We start from the raw sequence: 25,366 nt of genomic DNA on the forward strand, positions 1-25,366 counted from the left end.
ACAGAAACCACAAGAGATGATATGTCCTACACTATGTTAAACAATAACTTCTGTTATGATGATAATTCAAAGTTGAGTATTATGTTCTGGTATTTTACTTGATCTGTTATTTATGCTGTAACAAGATCAACAGGGTTAGCTGCCCAATAAGTGAAACCAGATGTACACTATTCAAAACCATTTGGATTACTTCGTTAAAGAATTTACTGGCCATATTGTATTCCAATAAAGACAAAATTATTGAAAAGCTGGTAAAATAAACACTTTTTTTGTGTCCTAATCAAATACAAGAGTAGTTTGAAGGGAGACAGCACTAATATGCAACAGTAATCTTTTGAATTTGACTCAAGATGTTCTAGGATGAATACAAGAAGTTAGTTTGACTTAAACTAATGTACAGTATAGTGTTATTTTATTATTTCATAGATACAACAGTATGTACATTTATCACTTTGGACAGGATACCATTACTGTGTTCAGAAGTGGAAAAAATGTAAACCCTGATTAGACATTGTTGTCTGTCAACCTTCCTATGGCGCAGCACCACATCAAAGAAGTTGCGGTACTTCAACATTAAAAATCTTGTGGTTATCATTGTTTTCCGGTGATGCATGCTTTGTTGGTATTTTTGTGGTACTCTGAGATTTGTTGGCCCTTTTAGGAAAATGAACTGTAAGACGTCTGGTGTTCTGTGCCACACATGCTTTATATGAGTCGAAATCTGACGTTGTAGTGTGGAGGGAAAAAAATATGCCAATATGTTTCCTGTTTCCTGTGACCAATAAAACCAAATAATACAACATGTCACTCATGGTTAAGGGAAAGATAATTAGGAATTCTGGAGGCTGTGGTGGCAAATAATTGAGGGTGGTCCCCTGAAGCACACTGTGACGTTAATATTAAACAAATAATTTACCAATTGGGAAATGCACTAATCTGCTTTCTTGCACATACTAAAATAATAAGATTGATACCGCTTTCATGTCTGTACAGCAGCGGTAGCTGGAAGAAGCGGCTAGTTAGCTTACTTTAGCATAAAGACTGGAAACAGGAGAAAACAGCTAACCTGTCTCTGTCTACCTACCAGCACCTTCAAAGCTCACAAAAAGTTGCATTTTATTTGTTTAATCCACACAAATACTGTGAAAACAACATTTTACATTTTTTCACTCTGAAGGCCAGAAGCGGTAACTTCCTGCTTGCCTTGCAACTGCCAAGCTAGCTGTTTCCCCCTGTCTCCAGTCTAAATGCTAAGCTTAGCAAGCTGGTTGCTTCCTCTTGCTTCATATTTCCATACAGACATGAGAGTGCATCAATCTTCTTATCTAAATCTGGAAGAAAGCAAACAAGTTTATTTTCTAAAAGGTTCCTTTAAAAAAAGCACAATAGGTCGACAAGGGCCACAATCATAAATACTGCTAGAAATGTCTTATCACTTCAGTTTACACATTCCAAACTTTTTCCTCATCTTTTTTTGGCCTCTGTCCCTATTACCAAAAACCTCTTTAGTCTTTTCACGGCTTCAGGCCAGGAACAGCATGTTCCCCGTTGTCTAGAACCAGTGTAATCTCACTCTGCATGGACAGCTCATTAGCATCTGTCAGCGTGCCCAAAACTGAAAATGGCCCGGGAGAGCTGAGGTGATGTCTGAGGAGAATAAGTGGAAGTGAACAGAGAGTTCCTGATGTTGAGTGATTTGACGATGGACACGACTGTTCGATGGGTCCTCCGTCATTACTTCGCTGAGGGGGAGCATGTGACGACAAGACAGCGTTGGGGGACCTGTGAGAAAAATGAAGGTGCATGTGTGTGTGTGTGTGTGTGTGTGTTCTTGCAAACAAACGGTTGCCATAGGTGATGCGGATTATATCATCAGATTACAAAACGGGTTTATTACTTCATATTTTTAATTTGCCAAACATAAAATTGTTTTCGTTTCCTACATTATCTTTGATGAAACTGTCAACAAAGATTTGCATGGAAGCTTCCTTGAAGCTTAATGACTGACCTCAATTCTCACAGAGACTTTTTATCAGCCATCTTGCATTAATTAAATCAGAGTGCTATTTATTCTGATCACATCATATAAGTGTGGGAACGGCAAGTACAAGCAGCCGCATTTCTACTATGATTCATTACAACCGCAGCCCGATGGGCCCAGACAGGACCACCGTCATGTAGGCATTATATATATATATATACAGATTGAAATCATAACAAACCTCTTCCTCACTTGATCCCACCACATGACTTCATTTTGGGTGTGGGAAGTATGGCATTCCATCAAAATACACTTCTCATAACCTCAGTTTGGATAGATCTTCCTCTTCGATACCACATGGAGGGGGATGACTTCATATGTGGGGAGGAAAGCGTCTGCCAAACAAATGTGCTTTGTTTTTCCTTTAAATATTTCTTTGCTCTGATTCACTTTGAGTGTCACAACAAAAAGGTTAAAAATGCCTTTGATGCTGCTCCAGGGATACTGAAACTCTCAGGTGACCTTTTACATTAAGACAACCAGGAAAGACAGTAAAGTAAGGAAAGTTGTTAACAACAAGATAAATAGTTATTCTGTCTATTCATCTGTATATGCCTTTGTGTCTACTGGAGGGTGTTTTCATTTCATTGAACAAAACATTACGTCAGCCCCACACCCATATTATCCAGCAATTGGTCAGATCTGCATTGCAACAAAGAACTTACAAAGAGGGAGTGAATGTGTCCATCTGACATAATTCCTTTGTGAGTTTCTCTGTTGGTTAGCTGCCGTGTCTTTTGTTTGCTTTGGTTTCCACCTAGAGATAAGAGTGTCATTATGTTCCTGTTTCTTCTCCTCAAAGTCTTTCATTTTGAGGAGAAGAATAATGCAGGCAATGAGGCACTCCCTTGACCCTTCATGCTTCATACATTACTGTGGTCAGGATTTAATACCACAAAAATCATCCAACTACCCAACAATGTAGAGGTAACTGATAAACAGATAACAGGGCCAGGTGGAAACAAAGAGATTTGACCAATACATTTTTTCCTTTAGTAGTTGTTCCACCCTGTTTCTGTGGCCAGATATTAAAATAGCCAGGAAACAACAACCAATCACAATGCTGCAAAGAGTGAAGCTCACCTTTGGCAGAAAAGCAAACTGTTGCATTGGGCCTTTTGTCCATGTCGACGAAGAAGTGGAGAACCGTTTTACCCCAAGCATATCATTTCTGTCATTGTCAATATACTCCATATCTCTATCATAAGTCATAAATGGTGACCAATGTATCTACCTTCACTGCTCATATTACGATCATCTCCACATGTAGAATTCAAGTAACTGCAACTGCTAACCTCAAAAGATGGGTAATAGCTATCCCACAAATAAAAAAGTAGGTGAACCAAATTTAGATGTGTTTACTCTCTACTGCTACCACATGTCTAACCAAACAGTACCCTGGCAGCAAAGTTTACTATCCCTATTGATGCAGAGCACAATTACTGTACCTCAGATTTAGCTCGCTGGCCTTGTTTTCTGCAAACAGGGCCAAAAAGACAGTCAAGCTGCCAAAGTCCTGGAGAGTTTGGCCTCACTCAGCCCTCCTAAGTCAGCAATTGGTGGTTCCTTGGACCACTGTTGGGGCTTGGGTGGCTGCTGTTACCGGACTTTCCCAGCCTGAGAAAATGACATAGTTCAGCTGTCACCAAGGGTCAGCGGGGAGAATTAACTCTCTAGCTGGACAGCCTAAACATTAAGCATTCAGCTAGCCTCAGCTGCTAATAGCACCCACGTTGGACGAGTGGACGAGTTAAATATAGAAGAATACTTTTAGCTTCGTAGACTCAAGTAAAAAAAAGAGTAGAGAGGGACAATGGAGGATGTCGTTGAGTGAAAAGATCTGGCACGTTGACAAAAGGACATCACCGCACCTCTGCCTTTCTCTTCACTGGGCAACGAGCTCTTTCAACCACTGGGAGGGAGGAGAATAGTGCCTGCCTACCTCCCTCGCACCCCCTCTGCCTTTTATTCTCACACACTCTTCAACTGACTTCTCCAAAGGAAGGAAGGAAAGAAAAAGAGAGGTGTGTTTTAGACCGCTATGCAGAGTAGATCTGGATAGGCTGTGGGAGTAAGAGCGGGAGGGAGGGTGAGAGATAGGGAGAGGGAAGTTACAGTTCTCTGTCCATCTACCATTCCCTCTCTGACCCAAAGAACTGAAAGCAAGAACTGAGAGAGAGAGCAGAGCAGAGCTTGGGATGGCTCTTGGCACAACTCAGTAGCCAGAACAAGCAAACACCTCGAGTGGACTACAAGAGGCAGAGCATATTACTGGATACTTTGCTGCTTTAGAGCCTTTTCTCTAGGATTACCCTTGGTGTGACTACTAATTGTCCCAATTTGGGGACAACACAACAGCAGGTAAGTCAACTTCTCCTAAGGCGTTCTTGTTCTCCCTGCCCTTGTGTGGGAAACAGCCAAAGACAGCCATGTGCTTCCGGCAAAGTAGAGCTTACCAGCTGTTCTGCTTTCACACTGAAATATAGCAAAACATCCCAAGTACAGGTGATGCTGCTTAGCTGTCATCAATATATGAAGCTGATAAAGAACCCTGACTGATAGAAATCAACTTGGCTTCACTTGAGCTGTGGCTAGAACTGTTCTGCACTGAATGAATGAAAAATCTATTTTCTGAAGAAAGTACTTAATTCAACTCATTTTTTATACTTTCAAATAAAATGCATTCCGACATGTTGCATTAATTACTCGCCCATGAGAAGACAAGGGACTTCTCTTGGTGCTGTTATTGGCAATGCAGATTTGGCGTTGTGACTGCGACTACAGAAAAGAGAGTCATGAATGAAACATGTCTCAATGAATTACATCATAAATTGCTGTATGAATAAGACCATTTAGAGTGAAGGCGTGTGTGGGAAGTGAAGCCCACCACTTCACCAGACAACAGAGGATGATATTGAGATTTTGAGAATCTAAAAGAAACAGAAGTTATCCATCTTATTTGTCTGTTAATGTTGGAGAATCTCGAATAGACATAGACACCTGCAACCTTTTACCTCAACTTCTCCTACAGCCAACTATTGAACCGAATTGACACATGCGAATACAATACACAAACTACACCCCCACCGCCGCTTAACATTGTGAAGCTTCTGAGGCCTTCAAGAGCTGCAACAGGATGACATCTTTCATCACGAATATTTATGGATTGTAATGAGGCCAAAATGAATTCCATTTCATCCACATGAAGTCATCTGCCTTCCGTAGGAGAAACATGACATGGGTCCTGCTAGCCATTTGTCAAGGCGCACATGACCTCAGTAAATCGAAGAGAAACTATGAAATGCATCTCGCTCTCAGCAAGGGAATCAAATGCAGGTGTGGCTAACGCTGCTGTCAAAGACTCTTTCTGTCAGTATCCAGGGGCTCTGTGCAACCTCACCCTTCCTCGCTTCCCCCCTGCCTCCCACCCTCTCCAGCTGATGTGGCCTCTGTGCACTCAGTGATATCACCACTGACACCAGACAAAGAGAACTAGTTGCCAGATATTACTCATTAACATTTTTGCGCTCGTTCCAGCTTTATCTAAGCTCATCCTGTCTAGCACATCTCATGCCCTGCAAAGTGCTCGGAGCTCATCAGCCAAATGGTCCCTCTTGAAAGACAGATTTGTGAATGTTGACTGGGCAGTTGTCGGTCCCAGCTTGTAAATGAATCAGTCTTACTGTAAATCAGTAATGTGGTCCCTGTTTGAACTGAAACCAAGCTGGCTTGGGTGTTTGCCAAAGAAGCATTGATTTGAGATGCACTAAATGTGTCACTGGCTTACCTCATGACATTACTATAGCTCTATGTCACTGGAGTGACAAGTTAGGACATACTGTAGTTAAACTGTGCGGTGTAGTGTCAGCTTCTGCACTAGGCTGTGAGTAGGAAGGCCTTTGTCATTGTCACAACATTTAGCAGTTCCAGTGTTAAACTGACAGAGTAGTACACTGAGAATGGACGTTCAGGACATGTCATATTGGGTTTGAACTCTGGACAAGATTAGAAGCAATGCTGTGCTTCTGCGGGAAGCACTTGTGGCATGTGCAGCATGTTTCAAATAATTGCTTGCCACCTAATGCACGGAATCTACTTCAAAAGGAATAAAAAGATAGATAGCCTTGGAAATCATTTGAATTTAAAAAATGGAGTTGTAAAGACATTTTATAAATTAGAGCTGCAAGAACACTGCATTGGAGAAGAGGACTTGTGCCTTTAAATGTTTCAAATGCATTGCTTTCATTATTCTTTGACACTTTTACGGTTTTCTGCACATTATCAACTCCTCATTCAAGACCTCATTCCTTCCTTTCTCTGCATGTTTGTTGAATGTGTGTTTCTGTGTGTGCGTAAAGCCCAAGTCGTTTGAGTCTATGTGCATGATCATAAACACAATGTAAAGGGAGGTGGAGCTCATTGCTGCCAGTAGTCACTGTCTTCCCGATTACGTCTGGTGGGCCTCAACAACAGCTGTCACTGACACATGCACAGCTCCAGTCGTATAAGGGCCTCTGGTCTTGAATTCCAAATATGCAGTTTAGACACATTTGGATATTTCGCAGAACAGTGGTGCTTATAACTCATGTTCCCTTGGTTTAAAAATAAGTCTTCTCAAAAGAAGAAACCTTCTCGAAACCAAATTTGATATGTAGCTTTGAAGATGGAAAAGTATACTCGCTTTTAACAGTAGATTCGTTGATTTTAGTCTCTCATTCATTTTTTTTGAGGGGAAGAGACATCATCATGGCTCTTTCAATGAACTGGTGTGTGTGATGATGATGTCACCTAAAGAGTGATGTCACTGATGTGTAGATGTGAATATTTCCTGAAAGCACAGAGATAAGGGTGACTGGTCTCTGTGGTTGATTGTCTCTTAGTGCTGAATACCACATATTACACTGTAATTAGTTAGAGAGACAGAGCTCTTTAACCCATTTTAATCTCTGCTTTTGTCTTACCTGCAACAATGCATTTCATTGTTTTTATAATAACAGTTTTGAAAAAAACAACAACAGACAGACAACAGACAAAAGAGCAGAGTCACAGTACCAACACAAAACAATACAAATGCTCTTCTCCTAAACTTCAGTGGATAGTGGTGGTGAAGTTATGGAATGGTGCGGTTAGCCATGTTTAAGATAATCATTCCAAGTACTCCAGAGTGTGATATATTGATTTGAACAGCTCACTTTAAGGATGGTGAATTTCCTGGCCTTTAGGTCCAACACAAGCTAACCAACACTTATGACAGATTATATAAAGTTCTTAAAGAGCAACTTGCAGGTTGGAGACCCAGTGAATCAATATGTAGGAAAATTATTTTGATACTAGATTATATATATTTATGAAATGCGTTTTTATTTCTGCATCAAAAAAGTCAAAGCGGACGTGAGTTTTGACATTAAAGAGGTTATATTTAAATTCATATGCATATGACGGACCACTGCCTTGCTTACATATCAGGCTCTAACAACAGTAGCATAGTATACTGAGCATAATAAGGGGTATTGATACTTACCCATAAATTAATGCTCATGTATTCGTGTTTGTCATCACTTGACAAGTTTATGGCCAATAATGTTTCCTTTACCATAGTTTAAGTCTCAGCTACCTCCTGAGAACAAAACTTCTAGGTATTAAGCTTGCTAAATGTTTGCAGTTGGCTTGTTTGTCTGATAACAAGACCAAGAGTCCACAGCCATGCTAGCAGCTCTCTGAGGCTCTACTTCAGCACAATGGTGCTTTGAGCTAAATGCTAATGCAAGCGTGACAGCATACTATGGATTTCATCCAGTTTTTGTATAAAATTTCTTGGCATTCCGTCCAATAACTGTTGAGATATTAAAGCCGATTAAAGTTGTGTACTGACAGATAAATTGACAGACCAGTATTGCCACCAATGGATCAATGCAACCAGCAGAAAATGCCTTTAACACACAGGAATTAACAAAGGTTTACTTAAGTTTCTGGTGTACTGCTAAAGTATTTTATTGTGATCTCTGACTCTACCAGCTTCTAGGAAGACAGGTTTGAACAGTGCCCAGAGTCTATATATATAAAGATCAGTGCAAAAGTACCAATGTGTTGCAGTGACAAAGCTTTGTCTAATCTATGAACTGCAAATGCAAATAAATGCTTCTATCAGCATAACTTTGAACAATATTTATTAAACCTGCTCAGTAACCACTATAATATTATAGTATTACCATAGGAGTGCCATGAAAACAAAAAGATTGTCCAATTTTGTTTTTCTTCTATACAAGGGCTAAAAAAACCTGATAAGTTCTGGGACCACTAGCCAAGACAGATAACTCATCCATGGAATTCAGATCTAGTAGGCATTTAGACGAGACCTCAGACACATGGCCGACCCCATGACATTGTACCATATCTGAGACCGCTTCATCCATATGTTGGCTTGCTGTTTCTATTCATAGAACAGCCAGAACTTGATCTCTTCCTTGATCGCCATGCTGTAAAGCTGATACCTACTCATGTCATTGGTTGAGATGAGTCTTGTGCTTGTTAAGATGCTTTCCGTTTACAGACACTATCAGTAGACTGGATAAATGCTGTTGCCATGGATATTAACTGCCATGGATGTTTTCCTTTTTCCCAGTATGTATATGTAATTGATTATGATAGATTGAGGTGAGTCATGTATTCCAGCAGCTGCACCCATCCATATGCTTGGTGACACTATGTTTTGTGACTGCTGCTTATAATATGCATCAAAATTTCCCATGCACCATCAGTGTTCATAATGCATGACCAAAATAAGAGCGAGTTCCAGTAAATCAAAGTGAATATTTACCAAACTGCCAAAAGCACATCATAAATATGTGGTTTCCTATAGGTGACTGATTCAAGAACTACCTGTGCTGATCAAGTAAGCCATTAATGTGAGAACATGTATGCAGTGAAGTACCTACATTCCTCTTCCGTCCGCTCTTTAGTGAAACCTTAACTGCTAAAGCTACAGTAGGCTCCAGTGAGAGGATCAGGTTAATGTGTCATCAGGAGAATACTACAAGATGAAACCCACCACCTATGCTGACATTTTGAGTAATTTTCGCTAAAATGTAGTAATAGAAGCCAACATTACACTGAGACAATCTGTAAATGCTTGGGTTTTGTCCATGAAGGCTCTTTGACGGTTCAATTTGATGTTACTAGTAAAAAATGCTCCTGAAAAGTAAAAACTTAAGGTCATTTGTCTATGTCTAATGCGGTGTTCCTATCTGAGCAAGTTATGTATAATCTGACCCCAGAGGTCAGGGGCCATTTAGGCTTTAACAAGCTGTCCATCAAAATCCTAGAACAGATTGAAGCTTTGTATCCTTGCAAGGAAGTAGGTGCTCACGAAACTTTCAATATCAGATGGATTGACTTGTAGATTCGAAACTCATCCACAGCTACAGTTTTGATTAAAATTCCTATAACTTGGCGGGCTGGTGTGTTTTTCTTGTCAGGACGGAAGAGCTTCTCAAGCGCACTCCATTTGATCAGTGTCCTCTGACAGAACAAGAACATTTCCTACTCCTTATTTAGTCACACTGGGTCTGTGGAGGGAATTTATCAAACTTACTGAAGTAATATTTCCTATAACATGTTTTTGCATTATTTGCAGATGCTTTCCTCATCCCTCATCTCTGGCAAATGAATTTGGCTACAAGTCAGACTTGATTCACCAGACCTCTCGCCTTCTTCACTTTTACTATGTGTGAATATCACTGATGAGCATAATGTTATATTGACAATAATATAGCCTGATATTTCAGGGGATAAAATGTGTAGTATGAGAAAACAAAAATAAAGGTGTTACTGCTGTAGGGCTTGGAATAGGGCTAGCAGACCCCATCATGCAAGCAGTTTGTATTTTTGCTAATTTAGCTAATGCTAATGTTGTTGCTACTTTACAGCTCTGTTGGAATATGTACACATGATTAAGCGCAGGGTTAAAATTCAACCTATATGCACATAAATTACCCATCTTTTGTACCATTTAGGTGTCACAAAAGCCACTTCAGTACAACTAAGAATTATATAGTTGTAGTGGCCCCGTTGCCTATCAAAAAAGGCCACTACAGTTGCTGATTGATTTGTTTAGACGCGTGCCAATAACTGACGAAATGTCCAGCTTCCAAAATAAATCCAATTTATTATTTACAAACACAGGGTTTCATAAACAAACAGAGCACAGCCAGTTCATCTGTCATAAGTTTCTTTACTAAATCATAGTCAAAATAAATCATACCATTCATCCATTTGCCAGCACCTGCATCAGGTAACCCTCACTGATTATATTGACCTCTGGCCTGATTGAGAGCGGCACTACGCCTCCACATCGGTGGGAGGCTTACAAAACAAAACAATGACAAAATGGCTCTTAGAATAGTAATTCATCTTTTGTTGATAAACCAATTAATCACTTGAAATGTCAAAAAATGTGCAATAAAAGAAAATGCAAATAACAGGCTGAAACCAACTGAAATATTGAAATTCTTAAGCAGAATATTTATCACTGATAATGTGAAATCAATCTGAAGTGGGTTACAGCCTACTTCCCAATGTGGCAGCTATTGTAGAGCACCGTATTCCTTCTAGTGTTTGAAATGCTTGGGGTTAATGGAATTTCAGACCAACGATAAAAGTAAATTAGAGAACATCAGTGGTATTCACTAATCTGCTGACCACTAACAACATTTTATAGCCCTTATTTTTCACTTTGGAATGGAGGCATGTGTTCCGTTTGGGCCTATAAATACTCATATATGTGACAGCTGGACTTGCCCAAACCAATGGATAGATTTGGAACACCGCTTTAAATTTAGGCTCAGGCCTTGACTGGTGCCTCGCTGGGTAAGGGGCCACACTTTCATATAAGAAGGCACTATGGAATTGGATGCCAGGCAATCATTCCCATTGTGCCGATGGTTTAGATGACATAAATGTGTGTGGCCATTGTGGCGCGTTGGCACAGACCTCAGAGTAAAGGCTTACTTACTGCCTGCCCGCTCTCCTTTATTTTCCATAGAGACAACTGGGAATGTTGCATGTCAGACTGGAATGCAGGGCACGTGCCTTTGGAATCCGCATTTGTTGCACTGGAGAATTCACTAAAATTGAGACTGCAGTGACTGGTCAAGGTGGATCAAACAGTGAAGACATTCATGACTTAACTGTTTCATCCAACTTGACTGGTCTTGTCACCAATAGGGCTTTTGAAATTAAAGTGATTAGTACGTTCTCCTACAACTATCAAGGAAATGTTTTGAATGCGTAACATCGGAAAGTTAGACTTGTATAATTGAGATATTTTAATGAAACTTAAAGCTGTAATCAATATTGTTAATGTGATCGATGGATAAGATGTGAAAGGTGTTGCTTACAGTGACAAAAACCCACAGCGAACAATCACCCAGCTCTGCTGTCCCCAAATGGCCAAAATATCTATTTAGCAGGTTGAAGTAAACTACATGTCTTAAAGGTTCAGATGTAGTTCAAACACCACAGGAAGCCCGACATTGAGGGAAATGTGTTTATTACTATTAGTCAGGTTTTTTGCAAGATTTTTGTGGGAATCCTTCTGACCTTTAATACACAATACATTTTTTCAGCTTAAAACATTTAGATGGTAAATTCCTTCACATGTATTAAATTGCAATTCAACAATAACTGTTAACATTCATTTAGCTCTTCCCTAGAACTGCACGCACACTCCTGCTTGCTCTATTGAACTGCATTGACACCTCAAAATGAGGCAAGCTGTTACATTAGCTTCTCTGCATCAGCCCAGAAATTAAAAATAAACCTTGCATTGCCTAACTAAGTGTTAACCTTTTGGTAATTTACAGTACTGCCCATGTTTTGAAGTTTTATCACAGTCATGCCCCAGTGGTGCCAGTTTTAATGCCCTCCATCACTGTGCTTTTCTCTTGTCATAACTCTCCGGCACTGCTTGAACGGTGGGATGAACACTGTAAGCACTCGTGTACACTGCTGGGCTACGACATTTGACTCAATGATATTGAGCCCACAGCTGAAACTAATAGTTATGGACGGGAAAGAAGGCACCGCAATTAATCTCCAGTAAAGAACCAGCTCTCATTGGAGCCAATGTGCACTCACTGAACTCCCAGAGCTAAGATAAGATATGTTCGTACTTTGTTGGTTTGAACTGAGAGATGCATTCACCGTTATCTTGCATGCTCTCCTCTCATGTGCCCGTGTCTTTTTCCTGGAAACAGAACAGATTGGTTTCAAGCATCATTAGAATTCACTCGGTCTTTGCTGACCACTAGATAAATAGTTTTCTTGATGTGAACCAAAACCTTAGATAGACTCGCTTTCAAACCCTTAGACATAGAGAGATCTTTTCTATAACAGCACATTCACTTGTTTCACCTTGTTTTAATCTAGTTGGACTGATTCAAAAGCTCCTTGATGTTTGGGGCATATATATATATATATATATATATATATAATATATATATATAAACTGTACAGTTGCTGTGTTTTTGTTTGCTATTGCGTGCCTCAATTCCTGTGCTCAAAAGGGAATGACATTCGGGGGAGCTTGCTCAGGATGTCTCAATGCATGATTCAGAGGTCAGGGTGCTATGACATCACCAGGGTTCTATGGTGGGGATTTTGGGGGCCGGGGGAAGTTTTCTGTTTGTAATTTAAAAGCCCTGTTGATGTCATATCTGAAATCTATCACAAAGTGCACTTGCTTAATGTCTCAAGGCTGTTGTTGGAGAGCTTTCGCACACAAATGCATGCACACACACAAAAACACATTCACAAGGCAAACACACCTCTATCCTAATGACCTACAGTGCGTCTTTGACAATTTATTGCGGTGATTCTCAACCAGGGGTACTTGTTCAGCTAATTAAAAATGTATCAACACATTTCTAGAAAATAAGCAAGCCAAAAGGATTACAAAAGGATGTGATGCTGATCTTCAGTAAATCTGTTGTCACAATATACAGCTGCTAGCAAAGAAAAGCTGCCAAAACTTTATACATTTTGAAGCATTGAATATTATAGCAATATCTACTATTATAGTTTTGAATAACCTCCACTTGAACTCATTTTAAATGAGCACATTTGGGTGAACTTAAGCTCCCAAAAGGGCTGTGGGGGTACATCCGAGAAAAAAGGTCGGGAACTACTGAAATAGCGCATTCTGTGAGCAAACAGTACATGTCCTAACTCCTCAATGTTATTCTCCCAGCTCACTGTATGTTTAAATAATCAGGCATGCTACAGGCCACCTCAACATGACTTGTGTCATTATAATTGATTGATGTAGTAAAATTGAATTTAGAGTCTGTCATCGACAGATTTGTTTTCAGGATCTGGATAAACTGTTTGACTCAGACTTCTAATGTCAGCAGGGAAGGTTAAGATACCCAGGAGTGCCACAAATGTGCTTCCACACCAGCAACACTCAGCATGAGACACACAAGGCTTGTGAGAGAACAGGACGTGTCAGGAATGCACGCACTGCCATACAACATAAAAACACACTGACACAGTGCCGGCCAATTGTGGATATTTATTCACATATATCTTTTTTATGTTACATATGGCAAAGTGATCCAGTTTCAATCCTGTGTATGTGTACATGTTTGTGTACCTGTTTGAGTGTTAATATCATGGATAAAAGTGAGTTAGTGGTCAAGGCCAAAGTCATAAAACGCTCTTTAAATTGTGACCATGCACTAACAACATACAATTTACATAACAATTTAAAAATGGGATCAAAAAAAATATTTATTGGCATGAAGGGGACAGTCACAAATTGTGCCATAAAACAATAACACAACAACAGTGCTATTTGCTATATTCAAAAAAATCTGGTTTCTTCTATTGTTGGTGCAGGTAGAAGATGAGGTCCAAAAGCGGCGGGGTAGAGAGCCCGGACAACGGGGTGCTTGGGGTTCCACAGGGTGACCATGACATCAGCCAAGAACAGGAAGAAAGTCTGCCCGTTAAGAGCCTGAAGGCCAAAGTTCAGCAGAATGAGGGTGAGGATAATTTGGAGCTGGAGGTGATCTCCAACAAAGAGAAGCTACTGTTTGACTCCCCTGAGGCTGGAGAAAAGAAAGGGGACATCATGGATCTGTCCAACGTGGATCTGCTAAAACTGCTGGGGATCATGGAAGGAGAGATTCAGGTGGGTTGGGTGTTCTCTTTGACCTGTGACCTGCTGTAATAAGTAGGGTGTGTGCACTTATGACAAAGGGAAAACAGACCTGCAAAAGTCATTGTGGATAAACATGAGGTCGGTTTGAATAATAAGTGCAGTTGTTTTCATTGGATTGAGTTTGACTGTAATTTGATGCACAATAGCTCTACCTTGTGGTTGAATATCGCAGTTGAAACTTGCCAAGAAACATGCAAATATGCCTTGTGTTTGAAAGTGCCTATTCTCATATTATATATTCTAGAAATGTGGAATCCCTGACACAAATGCTACAGGGGTTCAAACATTATTAGATGTCTTGAATTTAATGTACAGTATCCAGAGACATTTGGGCACATTTGAGGCCATTTTTCACACATAATTTCTCACATTTGCATGTCTTGGAAAAATAAATCTGTATCTCCTCAAACAGATTGAATACTCTCTTTCTCCTCAAGACATCATATGCCGTATCATATGTATATCTTTATGTTTTTTTGTGATTTCAGGCCAGAGAAGATGTTATCTGCATGCTAAAGTCCAAACAGACTGTCCCAGAGGACCTTGAATCACGTTATGGCTCTGCGGCCCCTGGTTCGGCCCTCACAGCCCTGCAGAGGGACGGCTTCATCACTGGCAGTGAGCCGCACGACCACAGTGTTTACCAGAAGCCTATGGTTGAGGTCAGTTAATAAATGTCAGTCAGTTATATATATTTAATCGGTTAGTTTAATTTGACATTCCTGAACAGGTTTTTGCTGCGGAAGTTTTGAAATGTTACACCACAGCAAATAAAGTTTACTTCTTATGCGATCTTGGTTCTTGCATGTGTTTGTGTTCTTCCCTGTGTGGCTGTGATTGTGTGTCCTTGCTATTTCTCAGCTGGAGCGTCTGCAGGAGAAGCACAAGGAGACGTACCGTAGGATGCTGGGTCAGTTGCTGCTGGCCGAAAAGTGCCACCGCCGCACCATCCATGAGCTGGACAGCGAGAAACGCAAGCACTCAGACTACATGAACAAGAGTGACGACTTCACCAACCTTCTGGAGCAGGAGAGAGAAAGGTGAGTAGAGGAATTAGTGAGCTGAGGCATAAAATTGCCACACCTTTAACACATCAAATTGAATTTAAGTTCTAGACTGCTTTGAATGAGAGGCAGGAAGAGATGTCAGTTAGGACTGTAAGCTAAGTTATGTTTTTATCTAAATCTATCTCCCAACGAGTACAGGTAGGCTATGTACAGAAAGTAGCAGTTTTGTAATATTGACATACATTTCCATCATGAATTGAAGTTATATAAGGTGGAAAGACGAGTAGAGAGGGGAGGAGACGAGGGGCCCCCAGGTGGAGGAACAGGAAGGAAAAACAAGTAAAGGGGGCAAATCTCTCATGACATCATCTCCGAAATGAAGTCATCACCGAGGTTACGACCTGGCTCGTTGGTCAAGAGGAGACAAGGGAGGAGAGGTTAGGTGGAGAGAAAAAGAGGGACATACACAATCTTAAGTGTGTATGTCTTGAGATCAAACAAGCATGGTTGTGAGTGTGTGGATGTGCACTGAATGCTTATGAGAGAGGAGGCCCTACTAATTAAAATATTGACAGATGAAAGAGTTTGATTGGCTGCTGCTTGTTGGGAAATGTATTTTGTCGCAATTCCCATAACACATGGCTGTCCATTATCACACAATAACCCTGAGAGATGGGGATGCATTCATTGTAACCTGTACATAAGTCTATATGTGGTTTGCTATGCACATTAGTATTTTGCCAACAGGCATGATAGCATGTGTGAGGGGAAGAGTAAGATCTAGAGCATCTGTTATGTACTGTACATGTCATCTGTAGAGCAGACTAGGGACCACTTATAAGCTGCATTTCATGAACTGTCAAAACTTCAAACGGCGGAGGCACTGACTACCGCTCCTCCTTGAGCTTTTTACTGCAGGACACAGGAAACAGACCACAGAGGTTAAATCACAGTTCTGACAGCTGAGCTGCCACCACACGCCGGAGAGAGGGCTAGGAAATGAGCAGCAGACTTCAGCTTATAGCTACTCCTTTGGCTTGTTTCATGAGACAGGGAGAGGGGGTAGTCATGATTCAAAAACATTTCAATGAAGAACTTGTTCTGGATTGTAAATCAATGTGCACACAAGCCTAAATTAAGTTATCTCAAGTTTTATGATTTCAACCCAAATTAGTTAAGGAATTTATATTGTGCGTGACTTTTGGGGTTTTGTAAGGCTGAATACGTACTATGGTCTGTTGACTGACATTTTACTAAACTTGACTCCAAAACAAACCTAACCTGAAGCGAAATATTTGCCTGAATGAGCACAGTTGTAGAGCAGAGATAAAATCAGGAGATTAAAGTCAAGTTTTTGGTTTTACTTTGATCAACAGGAATTTTTTTACATGTAACCATCTTAACTAAAGTAGTTGTGACAGTACAGATGGGCCTTTAATATAGTGAATAGAATAGTCTACAGCCACGCCATACGCATGCTTATGTGCTAATGCCAAGTAGGTTTAATGGTTCTGGGGACTTTGAATGTATTAAGAATATGTCATGGCAATCCATCCACCTTCAGTGTGGAGGAAGGTGGTGGACCGATCAACCTACTGACATAGCCATCCCTTGAGCCAAGCTGCTAACATGGCTAATAAATGTTCAAACATTAGGAACAGTAAGCCTAGGCTTTCGTTTGGAGCAACTGGCACATATCACAAGTGAACCACCATTTAACTTTCACTTGATCCTCGGTTTGCATGCGATGACCTCCTTCTTATGCCAGGTGGTTTCCAGCAGGTTCCATGGCTCATGCACATATCGACCCCTGTCACCTCACAGAGAGGGTGAAGAGGATGGGCTCTGCTAGGTCTTGATCTGTCAGCACCTGCAGCGCCCAGATTCTTCCACTGACGCCATACAAACACACACAACTGACTGAGGATTCATGGGTGAGCTTACACCAATATGCACAACACAGACAGGTGCATACTGTGTTAAAGACTAGATCCAAAAAAGCACAAAAACATTAGTTTCTTTGCACGAACATATCAGCGCCATCGCCTACACAGATACACGGATAACTGTCATGTCTGGTATCCGTTTTGACATTCACTCTCTCAGGTGAGATGGAAGCATGTCATCATCTCGTCTTTATCGATGTGATTCCATCCGTCATCTGGGTGAGAGTGAAGAGAGAAAAGTCAAAGGTATTGTGCCAAACACCTGCAGGAATGCAGTGGATGGGCAGAGGAGGAGCACTTTCTGACTGGTAGCCGTCAGCCATTAACGCCCTCTGAGACAGGAGAGGAATTTATATGTCAAGAAGTTAAAACAATTAGCTGGCGTGGCAGTATGTGTAAAGATTTAAAGAAATGGCTCCGGTGTAAAGTCACGCACACAAAATAAAAATGCAAACCTGAAACTGTAAACTAAAATGATTGTTTTCTTGTCATTTTAAAGCCTTAAACACATTTTTCCACCATCTGTCAGCAGATCGTGTACACACAGTATGTGTAGACATATTGTGTTTGTCTTTAAATAAAATTAGATGGCCACTTTGTATCTGATTTCTCTCTTTTAACACCACATTAGTCTTGTGGACTGTACGCTTTCACAGACGCTTTTGCTTAACACTAAATGCTTTTCCTCTGTCAAGAGAGGTCATTACCGTACAACACAGTGCATTGACAGCTTTTTGGCAGTTTGTGTCTGCCTCAATCCTCGGCCTCCTGACGCAGAGGGGCTGCAGTGCCTCTGAGCAAATTCCCCAGGAAACATGGGATGAGATGTTGTTCCATTAGGAAAAAAATATTCTCTGGTGGATGTTGGCTTATGGATTGCACCTGTGTATTTGCTTAAGAAATGGGTTTTTGTTTCTTGCACGCACGCTTTAGTTGCCTAAGAAGTTGAAACCCTCATTCAAACAACTTTCTTAGAGCTAGAATGCCTTGGGAGGACTGGATATACGGTACACAGCCAATTTGTCCATAGTTATTTCTTCCTTAGAGACAGCGTCACTGACCACTGCAGCCAAAGACCGCTGACATCTTGGCTTTGACCTTTGCATGAAACGAAATTCAAGAGTGCCAATTTGTAGGGTATCAGTGACATCTGACTGTTAAAGTATTGCACTCTGAGATCTGGATGGCTCCTTCGTACAGTAGCCAGACCCACTGATCCCACTTGGCAAAGAGGATTGCTGGTAATATGAATCAATGTAGATGTTTACTGTAACTTTCAAACCGACGATCAACCTTTAGTGCTTTAATCTGAATTAATTTGCAGAGATGTTGGGTTTGTTATAAGATTAACTGCATCTATAAAGTTACGTTCAAAAGTAAAGGCATAGCCCTTCATAAACCTATTGCCATGGTTACATATCCTTGTCCAAAATCTTCTTCACCTCAAGGGAGACATCCAACTCGGCCATATCTGCTTTCCTCATCACATGTAAGCTTAGCAAGGAACCCAGTTCAAGTTTAGTTTCCCCTTGAGTTGCACTGAAGCAGACTTTCTTTACTGTACTAGTGAGATTATGGCTTCCGGTCTGCAGAGGCAATATCCTTTGCACTATTAAAAATGGAAATACAATTTAATTTGAACCTAACATACACTGAACTTGATTTTGTCTGAGATAAATGTTAATATTTCTTTATTCCTTTTTACCCAGAAAGTTTACAATGGTATTAAAAACTGTCTATAGTTGTTTTACCCCCCCCAAACATTCCATGTTTTATGAAAGCATGAAAATTGGGGGCGGGTTTTGCAAAACACTCCTCCTGTGGCAACGGTCCCACCCCCTTTACAGTGTCCAAAGTGGAGCAGCACACACACTCTCATACACACATCCCTGCCTTTTATGGACAAGCTGACATCACTCACTAGAGGTTCGATGGTGCTCAACTGTTTTTATTCACCTTTCATTGTCCTGATAACATGCTTGGAATGTGACGGTGGAGGATCTGTGGAAAACGAGGCCCCAGCTACTTCTTATGCATTCTCAGTGGATTTTGTATATTGGCAAAAAAAATGCATGTGCTGACTGTAGAGCATCCATAGTGGGTAAGTTTAAAATGGGGTTGTTGTAAAGTTTCTGAGGTCTTGTGAATGTGTCCACAATCATGAATATTGAACATTTAGAGGTTGTTTAAAATGTGGATGCACAATCTTCATTGTTGTGCTGGTGCCTACATTAATTTGGTTTATTTTGCAATGCAAAAATGGTCAGGCTGAATATTGTACATCCCTGGGAGTGTAAATGGAAAAGATGCAGCTTTGCATTCAATCTGCTTTGCATGCATTTTGTTGGAGCCGGAGATGAGAATGGGCATGAGCAGCATAGAAAGAAGCTGAGAGAAAAGAAGACACCTTGGTGAGTGGGTGAAACTTAACTAGCAGTTTGGGATCTCAGTCTCTATCCCAACAACAGGGATGGAAATAGAGCATTTTGAAGTTTTTGTGTAAATATTTGTCAGTTTTCCCTTTTGATCTTATGCTTGTTCTTCATAGTAGCATGACATGCATGATATTTCTTGAATGCAAATTATACTCTGTATATATTTGTTTTTCACAGACATAGAAATGGATTCAAGAGTTGGACTCAGCAGCTAAATATAATGTTTTGTGTGGTAAAATTGTCAATTACTGGATTTCTGTGAGTGATATTTTAAATGTGTTTAATTAAAAATAAATGTATAATGTTTGTGTGTGATTTGAGCTTGAAATGACTAAAAAGAGAGATCCCTTTGACACTAATACCAGTCTTATGAAATACATGAAGAGAATTGGGATTATCACTCTAGAATTACAACATAAACTGGGATAAAACATGGATCCTGGAATACACGTTATTCTTATTTCCATGACACAATGGCGAACACAGAAACAGTTGCTTAAATCAATAAAACACCAAATTAATGCTTTGCCTTTGTTTGTTTCACGTTTTAGACTGAAGAGGTTGCTTGAGAACGAGAAAGCCTATCAGGTAAAAAAGGAGAAGGAGCACTCTAAACGTCTGGCCAAGGTGCAAGAGGAGCTTGTCAAGCTGAAGTCTTTTACGCTGATGTTGGTCAATGAGCGTCAGGAGCACCTTGAACAAATGGACCAACAGAGCCAGCGGGCACAAGAACTCAGCCAGCAGCTCCAACAGTGGGAGCAGGCAGTGAGGGAAGCCCGAGAGCGTGCTCAGGAGGATGGCCACAGGGTGCTGAGCCTGGAGGCTGAGCTTAAAGAGAAATCCGTCAAACTCACCCAACAACACGAGGAGATGAGTGCCAAGCTGGCCACTCAGGAGATCCTCAACCGTCAACTTAATGCCAATCTTCTTGGGCTTACGCATACAGTGGAGGAGCTAGAGGAGAGCAACAGGGCCTTGAGGAAATCTGAGGAAGAGTTGCAGGAGCTGAGGGAGAAGATTAGCAAAGGGGAGTCTGGCAACTCCAACTTGATAACCGAGTTGGAGAACTTGCGGAAACATGTGCTGGAGATGGAGGGAAAGGATGAGGAGATTACAAAGACTGAAAATCTGTGTAAGGAGCTCCGAAGGAGGCTACAAGAGGAGGATAGCAAGAGCAAAGATCTCAGGCTGGAAGTAGAGAAGCTCCAAAAAAGAATGATGGAGTTAGAGAAACTTGAAGGAGCCTTCAGCATAAGCCAGGCTGAATGTGCACAGTTACACACTGCTCTAGAGACAGAGAAGGGCCTCACCAAAGAGCTCTCAGATCAGGTTGTAGCTCTCAGGATCCGTATGAAAGAGGTAGAGTCCTCTGAACTTAGGTTAGAAAAGTCTGAGCTGAGCCTTAAGGATGACTTGAGTAAGCTGAAATCATTGACTGTTGCTTTGATGGAAGAACATAAGACCTTGACGGAAAGAATGAAGTCAGATGAGAAGAAAAAGGAGGATTTGAGTAAGATGGTCAAAGTTGAGCAGGGTAAAGTTATGGAGGTGACTGAAAAATTGATTGACGAAAGCAAAAAGCTCTTGAAGATGAAATCAGAGATGGAAACCAAAGTAGAGACTCTAACCATAGAGAAGGGGGAACTTGGCACAAAGCTGGCCTATGAAATTGATAAAACTCAGGATCTTAGTTCTAAGGTTGGTCAAATGAAAAAGAGGTTAGATGGGTTCGAGCAAGCAGAAAAGTCACCAGTAAAGAATTCAGTGAAATGCGAATTGGTTAGAATGTCTGACCCCGTCCAAAGAGAAGACAACAAAGTTAAGGAGCTGACATTTGAGATTGAACGCCTGAAGAATCGTCTCAAACAACTTGAAGTAGTTGAGGGAGATTTGATCAAGACAGAGGATCAGTACGACATGTTGGAGAAAAGGTTCATGACCGAACAAGACAAAGCCAACATTCTTTCCCAACAGGTGGAGGAAATGAGGGGTCAAATAGCACGAAACAAAGCAATCGAAAAAGGAGAAGAGGAAAGCCAGGAGGTAGACCTCCGACAACGATGTAAGAAAGAGGAGGCAAAAACCAGGGAACTGCAGGCGGACGTCGTAGCCCTCAAGGAGAAGATCCATGAACTGATGCACAAGGAAGACCAGCTTTCTCAGCTCCAAGTGGATTACTCTGTCCTGCAGCAGAGGTTCTTGGAAGAGGAAGAGAGATCCAAGAACATGGGCACTGAAGTTTTCCATCTCACCAAAGAATTGGAGATAGCAAAGCGTCATAGTCGGGCGCTAAGGCCTAGTTTGAATGGGAGGAGAATGGTAGACGTTGCTGTGACATCCACTGGAGTACAGACAGAGGCATCGTCAACTGGTCCAGCAGAGGAGGATACCCCGGCTGTGTTTATCAGGAAATCTGTTCAAGAAGAGAATCACATCATGAACAACCTCAGACAGAGGTGCCTAAAGAAGCCAACAGAAAAGAGTGGTGTTGAGCGTTGCCCTTCATCTGGCAGCGACCTGGGCATGAAGAAATCCTGGATTCCCTGGATGAGGAAAAAGGACAACACCCCTCAAGAGACCAACTTGGGCAAGCATCTGCAAATGAATGGTGATCATTTGACTTCTGAACTGACAATGACCCAAAAGCAAGGGCAGCCTTTACACATTCGCGTAACACCAGATCACCATAACAACATGGCTACTCTTGAGATAAGAAGCCCCACTGCTGGGGACGCTTTCTCTAGCTCAGCTCCCCTCAGCCCCAACCCATCTCAACCAAAATCCAGAATCACAATCATTCCCACCTACTCCGCCCCAACCCACAAGAGAAAGTCCACTACTGGACCTCAGGGACTTGAAAGAGCCAAGTCTCCAGTCACCATCACAACAATATCCAGAGCCAAGTCTCCAGAAAGCAGCCATCCCCCCTCTTCTGCCTCAGGAAGGCCCTTGTCCCCTGTCTCTATTATGACAGTGAGCACTGCTATGGTGCCGGCAGCATCTTCCTCCCCAGAACCCCAGGAGATGACCATGGGCCGAGCTGTGTTCAAGGTCACCCCCGAAAAGCAGATGGTCCCAATGCCTATACGGAAGGGCCACACCAACACTAGCATCATCACAACCACTGACGATAACAAGATCCATATTCATCTTGGCAACAGCATGAACCCAAAGATGGTTGTCAGGCCAGTGGTTGCTGCAACAGAGAGCAGGGAAATGACCTTATCAACTGGGACAGTGTTACGCTCCCCCCGACAAATCACCACCACAACCACTACCAGGAGCACACAGAGCAAAGTGTTGAGCACTATCACAATTTCCCCTGTTGCATCCAACACTTCCAGACCAACACAAAGCATGGTAAGTTTTGTTTAAAGATTAAGTTCATCTAAATTATGGAATAACATGTTTGCCTACATATAGCTTTAATTAGTTTGTCCATTCTTTGAGATAAATGCCCAACAGATATTACAGTTCATTGGAAGTAAAAAGTAGAAAACAATCGGTAAAAAGTAGATATAGTAAAAAGTAATACAGATGAAAATTCAATTCACTTCCATTGTAGTGGCTCTGAAGCACTTCTTAACAAATAATATTTTGTCTCTTTTTTATCTTATCTTATTTTAAAAGTAACAATGTGCTGTTTTATATTCTGATATTTACCAGAATACCTTGCCTACAACGCTCCTGTAACATGTCAAGTATGTCTTGAAAGCATGTCATGTATCTCTTAGGCGTAAGGAGAATAAGCTTACTTATCAAAATGTCAAACTATTTCTTTAAGATGCCTCTTCTTGTTTTCATATTCTACATATATTAGAAGTGATGTTCTATGGGGAAACTTCTTTTTTTACTAACATTTTTATCTCTAGAAATAGGAGTTGAAGCAACACTGTTGGTGTTCCATTGGACCTTATAATATGCTCTTTGTGGATCAGATAGCGTGACAGAAATGGTCCTATGGGAAGGTCTCAGAGCAGCAGAGCTAATGATGTGGCATTTTGCCACTCTGCTACAGTCATGCTGTAATTTATAGTTGTTACACAGTGTTTACATTCACAAACAGTCTGGCAGGGCTCAGTGCCCTCTGGCTGACACAGAACAGCCTTGCACCGGTAACAACACATTGAAACGTAGCCTGGACAAGTGCTCACCCACTGGGATTGAAGTGAAGGAATGAATAAATATTTACATTTTTCATTCACACAGCTCGCATAGCACATATAATCAGTTACACTGTTTAGAAATTCAGAGTTATTTTTGTGGTTGCTATAATGGGTTTTGCCTTTTTTTTTTTTATTATTTACTCGTTGGGTTTCCCCTCGAGTGCTCCCCTGTTTGTATTGTCCTGCCTGAGAAACTGTACTCTCTCTCCCTATTGTCAACAGACTGGGCACGATGCCCAGCCAGCTCGCACAGGGCTCACCCGCATCCCAATGTCCAAGAGCCTGAAGACGGGGAAGGCTGTGCTGGGATCCCTGGGGATCTCGGGTGGAGTGAAGCTGGAGTCTCGAGCTGAGAGTCAGTCTATGAGGATAGAAGTTAAGAAATCCACTGTAAATAGCAATACTTTACAAAATGGAGGAAAAGCCTGAGATACATAATGGTACCAAGAAAAAACTCAAACATATTTAAAAATGGCGCTTTGGAAAGATTATAAAAATACCCTCAGAAAAAAGGCTCAGCTAGACATTATAAGGTGTGGAGACATTTTTTTTGTAACTAAATAAGCCCTTTCTAAGTTTTGTGAAGTATTTTATAATTGTCTATCCCATATCTATTTCTGCAATTTAAATGGAAAGCTATTCTCTGAATTAACAGTGTGTATTGCGATAGACAATTGGGTTAAATATTGTATCATACTGTGCTGCTACTAACTGCTTCTTGCTTTGAATGGTTGTCTCCTACATAAGGATATCGTTGATCATTTTTGTTAAAGACACACTATATATTTCAAAATCATGTAAATTATGTTTATTTTTTCTGTAAAGGATTTGTACTGAAAAGTGTTTTAAATAAATGTGTTTTCAAAAGGTAGTGTGACGTGCTTATTTGTGTAGGCAAATAAGACACACACAAATATGCAGCAAAGACAGAGATTAACAACAGTATTACTTTATAACAGAAATAAAATGACAAAAAATACACAGGTATTATCAAAATAAAAGCCTGAGTGTTCTCGCAGTGAGACGTGGAGATTTAAAGTTTGGTTTGTGCCAGATATATTTCATGTGTTTCATGTCAGCTGTCATAGAAAGTCAGGCTTTTACAACAATAAAGTACCCTTTGAATCCTCTAGGAGGGTGTTATTTTAAATGTATCAAAGCAAAAGCTGCATGTAGCCTACTAATGTTAATTTGTAATTTTTAGAAAATGTCCCTATAGGTTGAGATGAAGTAAAAATATTATGCTTCTATACGGAAGCAAAGAGAGGCCACAGTATTCTTAGATTATATTAATAGAGCACATTCAAACCAACAGGTGTGGACCAAAGTGCCCTACAGGGAACCACAATTACATTATCGAAACAAAAAACTGTAACAGACTAAATTAAAACAGTATGTCATTATATTGATACTTAAGGAGACTCTAATGTGTTGTATTTAATTACCACTGAAAGTTTGAATTTTTTATGTTACATTTTGGTGTCGGAATAAACTTGACCTTAATATTGGTCACTTGAATTTATGTATGAATTTGTAAACAACCTAACAGAA

At 40.8% G+C, this 25,366-nt stretch overlaps 1 protein-coding gene across 1 annotated transcript; it reads left to right on the forward strand.

The window, feature by feature from the left end:
* Positions 1–4,125: 4,125 nt before the first annotated feature.
* LOC129103082 (filamin-A-interacting protein 1-like) lies at positions 4,126–24,675 on the forward strand. The gene is made up of 6 exons (XM_054613345.1): positions 4,126–4,402; positions 13,937–14,231; positions 14,750–14,923; positions 15,123–15,301; positions 20,201–23,009; positions 24,038–24,675. The coding sequence occupies exons 2-6, from the start codon at positions 13,944–13,946 to the stop codon at positions 24,242–24,244; spliced, it is 3,657 nt and encodes a 1,218-aa protein (XP_054469320.1). The 5' UTR covers positions 4,126–4,402; positions 13,937–13,943; the 3' UTR covers positions 24,245–24,675.
* Positions 24,676–25,366: the final 691 nt, after the last annotated feature.

This window comes from Anoplopoma fimbria, chromosome 15, assembly GCF_027596085.1.
Source record: "Anoplopoma fimbria isolate UVic2021 breed Golden Eagle Sablefish chromosome 15, Afim_UVic_2022, whole genome shotgun sequence".
NCBI classification, from domain to species: Eukaryota; Metazoa; Chordata; class Actinopteri; order Perciformes; family Anoplopomatidae; genus Anoplopoma; species Anoplopoma fimbria.

Bases quoted from the DNA above. Each gene is read 5' to 3' on its own strand.
- LOC129103082 (XM_054613345.1), top strand. From the start codon at position 13,944: ATGAGGTCCAAAAGCGGCGGGGTAGAGAGCCCGGACAACGGGGTGCTT. The intron at 14,232-14,749 runs GTGGGTTGGGTG...TTGTGATTTCAG, and splicing joins TCATGGAAGGAGAGATTCAG to GCCAGAGAAGATGTTATCTG. The intron at 15,302-20,200 runs GTGAGTAGAGGA...TTCACGTTTTAG, and splicing joins CTGGAGCAGGAGAGAGAAAG to ACTGAAGAGGTTGCTTGAGA.